We start from the raw sequence: 8,094 nt of genomic DNA, 5'->3' as shown, positions 1-8,094 counted from the left end.
GTAGCCCAACACCCCGTCTGTGTGTTGAATCAGGTGCCCAAGCACTGTGGGCCGTCAGATGATACGCTACACTCCCTATCACGCTACAGAGGACCCCAAGCTGGGAAACCCTCCCCCGTCCTAGCTGTTGATGACTCTTGAGACCCCTAAAATACTATTCATTTTAGGAAAACCTAGCCCCAAAATAGCAAATTCAGATAATCTTAACCGTTCATTACACTAGCACTATCATCATCCTCAGCTGGCATTGATGGTGGAATCAAGGGTTCCCACTTCCCACCCAGAGTTAAAATCGGAGAGACTGGATGATCATGGTCTACCAAACTTGTGTGTCTCAGGCTCTCAGCCTTATTAAGGAGCGTAGGATCCTTTGTAGGTGGGTCCCTATCGTACATGGACATGACACGTGTCAAATCTGGCCCCAGGAAACGATCTTACAACTTGGTTCATGGGATCGGTCTTGCCAACTACTCGATATAGGAAAGAAAAGAAAACCGTGTCTTTCTTACGCCTTTCTTTCCATTGCTTTGCCACTTCTCCTCCTCTCCTCCTCTGCGCCTCTCTCTCTGAAACAAACCCCTCTCTCTGCGACCACAGAGATCTCATCAATGGCGGCCGCAGCAGTAATTCCCTCTCCTCGTGAGGAGAATGTTTACATGGCGAAACTCGCCGAACAGGCCGAGCGGTACGAAGAGATGGTTGAGTTCATGGAGAAGGTCACGGTCACGGCGGAGTCCGAGGAGCTCACCGTCGAGGAGCGAAACCTCCTCTCCGTCGCTTACAAGAACGTAATCGGCGCTCGCCGTGCTTCTTGGCGTATCATTTCTTCGATCGAGCAGAAGGAAGAGAGCCGCGGCAACGAGGACCACGTTGCCACGATCCGTGACTACAGATCTAAGATCGAGTCTGAGCTTTCCTCGATCTGTGATGGCATCTTGCGTCTCCTTGATTCTAGACTCATTCCTTCTGCCGCCGCTGGTGATTCCAAGGTTTTTTACCTCAAGATGAAGGGTGATTATCACCGCTATCTTGCCGAGTTTAAGACTGGTGCGGAGCGTAAAGAGGCCGCTGAGAGCACTCTCGCTGCTTATAAGTCGGCGCAGGTTAGTTCCTCTTTGCCAAAGTCTAGCCGTCTAGGGTTAGGGTATGGTTTTATTTCTGTTTCTTTGTTGTATCTAGTTTTGCACCTTTAAAGTTAGGGTTTTGATCGGCCTCCACTTCTTCCTTGTTTTTATGGGAGAGGGAAGGGGATTGAATAATGTATCTTTTAATTATATTTTCTTATTTATTTCTTTCCCTTGTTTTTTTCTAGGCTTTGATCAGTTAGGGTTTTGGGGATTTCGTATGTTCTTCCTAGATAATTTATTGAGTTGTTATTATTACTATTTTAATCTTTGACATTTGATTATCAAAAGCAGAAAAAGAAATCTTTGACCTTTGTGCGTTCGCATTCTATTTCTGTTATTATTATTATTATTATTATTTTTACTTTTTTTTTCATACCATACGATCTCCATTTTTTGTTTTTTGGTCAGCGGTTATCTTGAGTTTTCTGTTTCATTTTTTCATTTCTGCCTCGAGTTTTCAACTTTTCATCCCCCTCCCCCTGTTAAATGATAAGTTTGCGTTCGCAGGATATTGCAATTGCGGAGCTCGCTCCAACCCATCCGATCCGGCTAGGGCTTGCTCTTAACTTCTCTGTTTTCTACTACGAGATCTTGAACTCTCCAGACCGAGCCTGTAATCTTGCGAAACAGGTGAGGGGATCAAAATGTGAAACTTTACATCTTCCCATATCTGCTCTTTCATTTGTTGATAATTTTGATACCAGTACTTAACTGATTTCTTTATGAAGCAATGAAGGATTATGTTGTAGACTAACTGGTAGTGATTTCTTATCTTTGTTTCCTCTTTTTTTTGTGCGTGGTTGTGTTTTTCAATTTTATAAACAGGCATTCGATGAAGCCATTGCGGAGCTGGATACACTAGGAGAGGAGTCCTACAAAGATAGCACTCTGATAATGCAGTTGCTTCGCGACAACCTTACATTATGGACCTCTGACATGCAGGTATAGGATGTGTTTTTTGAATGTTTTTCTTTATGATTCTTTGTTGTTTCTTTGATCTGTGTGTCAAATTTGAATACATTTTTGGTTGTAATTTAGGATGATGGGGCTGATGAGATCAAAGAAGCACCTAAGCGTGAGGAGGAACAGCAGTGAAGTAATTAACTTTCAGATTTTTATCTCTTTCTCCTCCATTTGTTTTTAAGAGGGAGAAGGGGCTTGGTGCCAGCTTCTACGAGTTTTTTTAGCTCTACCTTTGATTTCTCTGACCTTTTGATGTACCGGGTTGTTAGTTTGTGTTTTCATCTTCAATATGTTTCTCTAATTATCTTCCATTGTCAAGAGTTTGAAGTTTATGTTTGAACTGAGCATGTCAGACGTTGCTTTCTATATTAGCTTGATGATGTCCTTTCTTTGAAAGAAAAAATGTGAAAATAGTAATGCATCATTTCCTTTTCTTTTCCTTGGATTCTTTTTTTGAATTCATATCAGTGAAATGTCTCCAAAGGATCAACAATCAGAAGGAATTTGTTTTTGGGGTCCGCTGGCTCAAATGTAATGAAATGCTGACAGAGGTAGAGTTTTTGAGTTCTTAATGCTATTCTCAATCAACCCTTTAAGGGTCGACCTTGCGTTGATCTGGTTTCAGGGTGGAATGCTGTGTGTTCAACTTAAAAGAAAGCCGATGCTGGGAAGCAATTGGTTTTGGGAGATGAGAATGGTGTAAATAGAAAGTGAAATATTGGAATTGGATGCTGTGGCATGAACCATGGTTTTCTGTTTGTGGTATATTAATGGCCATAATAGAAAAGACTTCAGTTTCCTCACGTTCTGGGGAATCGTCTTCTTGAGCACCGATCAGTTTCGATCCTCAGACAAGAGACCATTAAGTCATGAATTCTCTCTATGGAAACCCTATATCAGTTTTTTCGTGTGTGGGGGGGTGTATTCATGTAAACAAGACTGATTTATAAGGCTGCGTCGGTCGGTCTGTCTGATGTTGATAGGCCATATTGGATCAGATTGGACTATTTTATCCTCAAGACAATGTGATTACCACCAAGCAGTTCAGCTTTGGAAATGTGCATCAAATGTACCTTGTGCTTCTAGCCATGGTTCAAAGAATCCGATAGTAATCGGCTGAACAGCCCGAACATGAGTACGATTATGCTTGATTCTCTAATCCTTATTTTTTTTCTTTTTAAATTGGTATGGTTGCACATAGATTTTCATTTTTTTTTTTTTGTATTGTGTCAAACAAGTCAGTTTTATACCAACTAAATGGTGTTTGTTACATGGATGGGTGGTTTGTTGTAAGAGAAATAAAGGGTAGGGAAGCTAAATTAAAATGGTGATGTAGTATCCTACATTTTCCAGTCTCATTAAGTCGTCATGAAAAATTTTACACTATTCGTGGAAATCTTCATTCTGTCTCTCTACTCAAATTTCCTTCCTCTCCCATGTGGATCCCACACCATCGCTATTTCTCTATTTCTCTATTTCTCTATTTCTGTTCTCTCATATTCCATTTTTATTTCCTTCTCTTTCTTTTCTTTGTCAAACCAATCCACAGCATGTGGACCCTCACAAGGTAAATTTATTTCATTTTGCATTCAAATTCTAGAAGATTTTTTTGTTTGTTAGAGAAGTATTCAAGATTCGAGTTGCAAAGTTAGATTACCATATTTACTAAGAATGTTTAAGGTAGTCACACAACAAACATGATCATGAAAATTTCATTTTTCTTTCTCCCAGAACTTATCTCCCCTCCCTTCCCTTTTCATGCAACCAGATGTGAGAGATTGCGAAGTACAGTTTCAGTTTGCCCAACACTGACCAATTATATGTTTCATTAGCCTTTTAGTATATAACACAATTCTTCGTAAAACCAAGTAGGGAGGTAGCAGTAGCATGTATTACTATAAGATTTATATTATTAATCACGGTGCTCAATGCAGTAGTCTAACTCCTTATTGATAAAAATGTTCTATCCAATCTTTCAATTTGCACCAATAAAGAAGTAAAAATTTCTGGGGTGCATTTGGTGGAGGTTTCAGAGATCCATTCAATGTGGGGCAAGCAATAAGCATGGAGAGTTTGGAAACTTTATTATTGTTTTTTTTTTTTGTTTGACTGGTCAATAGAACCTGGGAACTGGGAAGTGTGGAGTGTGGACCTCAAATTGATTAGTTCCAGAGCTTTTTCAAACTGGAGAGACAAACAAACGAGTACAAAAGAAAGGTAGGCCTTCTATGACTGGTGAACCTAGCAGACTAGCAGTACTACTACTACCGAGTGGAATGAATGAATAGGGTATGTAACTTTCAACTTTCACCTTTGACTGATAGGTGAATACAGAGGGTTTCTACCTTTCAACCAGTGGATCTACTCTAGCTGTTTAGTTCCTTCCCCCCTTCTCTTATTAGAAAGAAATTTCCCACTCTCCATTTTTTCAAATTTGATTTCAAATTCTTCAGAATTCTGATTGGTTATTTTTGGGTTTGCTCTTTCTCCGTTAGGTCATTTGGGAGGAGGCCCACCAACTTTATTTTTGGCTTCCTAGGTTCTTCTTGTCTCTGATAAAGAAGTTACCAAGGCCCAACTCCTAAGTATAAAACTACAAGGGACTTGGATTTCTTAAGCATATGTTTAGGAAGGAATCTCTTTAATGGCTATTTAGTAGTAACTATAACATGACAAGTCAAAGCAAATGCGGAACAAAAATGGGTATCAAAGACTGTTTTGTTGTATTTACATTCTAAAGTTTATCTAAGAGCACCAAAGCATATGGGGAACAAAAATGATTAGCGCTTTAGACAAATGATGGAGAACAAACGGAAGTTACCTTCCACTAATTTCAATAAAAGGCAAAGGAGGAAAAAAAGAAGATAGAAATGGCAATTTGATGAACACTTCTCCTTATAAGAGTTAGGTTATGGGAGAAAGAATCTCTACAACATGAGAGGTGTAATTGCTACCTTGATGGGGTATTCGTATAAAGGTTCGATTATTGCCTGGGAGTGAAAATCCAATAACGAAGAGTTCTTGATAGTGGACATAAGAAAAGAGGTCAATTTTCCCTAAAATTGTTTTTCTCCCAACTGTTTTTCTCACTCTTCTCATCCCTCATCTTGGTGCAAATAAGTTTTTAACTTCTATTAATTTTATCTGGCAGATGTTTTTATGCACGGCTGAGCACATACACGGCTGTATTAATTATTGTTAGATGAGCATTTATGTCCATTCAAATTTACCATAAAGCCCCCACACCCCCCTATTGAATGAATGATGCTTCATACCGTGCACGAACTTCTCCCCCATTTAATCTTTACTCAATTCACCCGCTCTTAGGTTACCACAATCGATCCAACAGCTACATATCAAATTTCATCATTTACCCTTCCAACTAATGTCATACCCTTTTGTGTACATACATACATGCATACCGCTATGCTATTGGACAATCTCTCTAAAATTTTCAATGCTTTGTTTTACCACTTGGACTGAAATATGAGATGTAAGAGATGCCTAGGTCGATATGTCCACTTCCAACTCAATCTGACCAGTCACATGGTAGGCAGATCTAGGTGTCGTTAATAAGATTCCTTCCCTAATGGCCGTGTAAAAAGCCAGGTTCAATTTTATAAACTTAGGTATAGATTACAAGTAGCTTCTATTCCTCTTATTCATGGAAAAATATAGAATTTTCAAAAAAAAAAAAATCATATAAAAAAGATACAATACAATTAGGTGTACTGTTCTGTGTGGGACTTAGAGGCCACGCCATGCACCAGCCAATGAGAGCACATACTGAAACATTGGACGATAGAATTTCAACCATTCATGGGGGCAGGACAGTCATTCCACCCCTACAATAAAATGGATCTCACACATCTGACCATTTAACAATCAATCAGCTGATTATCAGTCTATAATATCCTTTGCCTAATCAATCCTTAATTTGTTTGTTAAACTTTTTTTTGGCAAAAGGTATAATGATAGGTTAATCAATCCTTATTAATGATTCTTAAAAGGATTAAACGGTAAACTTTCAAACAGATTTGTACACCCAGCCCTAAACACCGACCAATTAATAATAATAAAAACAAAAAAAAAACCATATCCTAAAACTAAAACCAGAACTTTTAATAAATACTCTGTTCTGTTTCAGTTTTACTCTGGGCAGTCTTAGTCAGGTGCAGGCCCGAATATGACATCAACAGTTTTAATCGCCCAAGAATGCAAAATCCACCTAGAATGCATTCCAAGATGCATACCAAACACTGATTTAATCTTGTAACAAATGTAGAAGCAAAGAGTCTCAAGGTAATTAAAAACCACCATTGCTACTTACTTATATACGTATATACACCAAGAGTCCTTACAGTAGGTGGTAAGATATCCAACCATTGAGTGATACATTGCAGATCATTAGAGAACTATTATATACATGTTTTACCAAAAGGATGAAACATCAAAAGATTTCCCACATCAGAGTCTACAGTTCCCAAAACAAACCTCCTAATGCCATCTTCAGTGAGCAAAAACCTTCTCAAGGAACCACAGTGACTTTGTCAAAAAACTAGATGAAGGCCTTTGGCATTGCATTCCAGCTGCCTATGTATCATTTCTGCATTCCACCTCCTTCACAGCCTGTGATTATTGGAACAACATAGTAGCATTTGTAACAGTGGAAAAGTAGATGTTTTTTCCATTACTAAAAACACAAATACATGATCATATAGTACATCAGCTAGAACCAATCCAATTTTTCAACTCCCTCTCTGCAATTTGCTCAATAAGTATGATTGAGCATGCCAGCATTGCACCCAATCTCTTCTCCTTACTATGGATAAGTTAAACAAGATCACTTCTGCATACTCAAAGTTTTTAAGTTGTTATTCGATGGACGCCACTTGTCAGTTTTTATTAAACCATAGATTCTCTCAATAAACTTCAGTGCTGTTAAAAAAATCTTACGAGGCATATTTGTATTCAACGAACAAAAATCAGAGGCAGATTTAATAGCTACAGATGTAGAATAAAATTGCATTCCTATTTAAGTGTTTCAATAGGTTCCCTAATATTTAATTGAAAAATAAAAAGAAATCAAACACCTATTTCATCCCCTAGCATCCTTTTGTATTGTTTGCCAGGGTAGTAAACCATGAAAGCCTAGTCTCTTATGTGGGCAAATCTTGTAAAAGACTTGTTATACAAATGCAACCCTGATTCGGTTGCCAACACATTGCATCAGCCAATTTACATAAAAAGTGGAAGATTTATCAATTTCTAGATTCAAATGCAACCCTGATTCCGTTGCCAACACATTGCATCAGCCAATTTACATAAAAAGTGGAAGATTTATCAATTTCCAGATTCAAATGCAACCCTGATTCCGTTGCCAACACATTGCCCTAATCCTCAGCCAAAGAAATTAATGGATAGTAAAACTACAAATGAGCATAAAAACACATTAACTACAATAACAAAGTAATCTGGGACATGCAACACTAGTTAGTACAAAAGTGGAAGAGGAAGAGTAAAAAGCATACAGATTAAAGAAGGAATAGAAAATTACCTTTCATGTTGAGGGTATGATCCAGAAAGGCAAAACATTGAACTGAGAGGAATCAAATGGAAGCAAGGGCTCGATTTGGCCGTCATCAAGATGGTAGATTCCCATGTCCCTTTGCTGAGGTGGATTGAACTCTACTTTACCATCATCTGTGAAATAAATGGTGTTTCCTTTCAAACCCGGGCAGTCAACAGTGGAGAGAGATTGGCAGAAACTTCTCCCCAAGAACAGCACTTGATCGTCACCCAGTCTTGTTTGTTTGACCCAATTGTATCTAAAATTAGAATCACCACTTGATTCTGGATTACACTCCACCAGCTTGTATACAAGAAAGCTGATAGTTTGAAGATGACTACAAGGAAATATTTCTCTACCACATTCACAGCGTGTAACAAAGCCACGATCATCAAGATTCCTTGTGGCATGTCTATAGATCCTAGAAACCAGCAA

General features: G+C 38.5%; 1 protein-coding gene across 1 annotated transcript; it reads left to right on the top strand.

Moving 5' to 3' along the window:
* The first annotated feature begins 555 nt into the window (after positions 1 to 555).
* Positions 556 to 2,482, top strand: LOC122641707 (14-3-3-like protein). The gene is made up of 4 exons (XM_043834998.1): positions 556 to 1,103; positions 1,635 to 1,757; positions 1,953 to 2,069; positions 2,166 to 2,482. Exons 1-4 carry the CDS (start codon positions 609 to 611, stop codon positions 2,220 to 2,222), a joined length of 792 nt encoding a protein of 263 aa, XP_043690933.1. The 5' UTR covers positions 556 to 608; the 3' UTR covers positions 2,223 to 2,482.
* Positions 2,483 to 8,094: the final 5,612 nt, after the last annotated feature.

The sequence above is a fragment of the Telopea speciosissima genome, chromosome 1 (assembly GCF_018873765.1).
Source record: "Telopea speciosissima isolate NSW1024214 ecotype Mountain lineage chromosome 1, Tspe_v1, whole genome shotgun sequence".
Classification (NCBI taxonomy): domain Eukaryota; kingdom Viridiplantae; phylum Streptophyta; class Magnoliopsida; order Proteales; family Proteaceae; genus Telopea; species Telopea speciosissima.
Note: the sequence above shows the minus strand (reverse complement) of the source record. Positions and strands in the feature narration are given on the sequence as shown.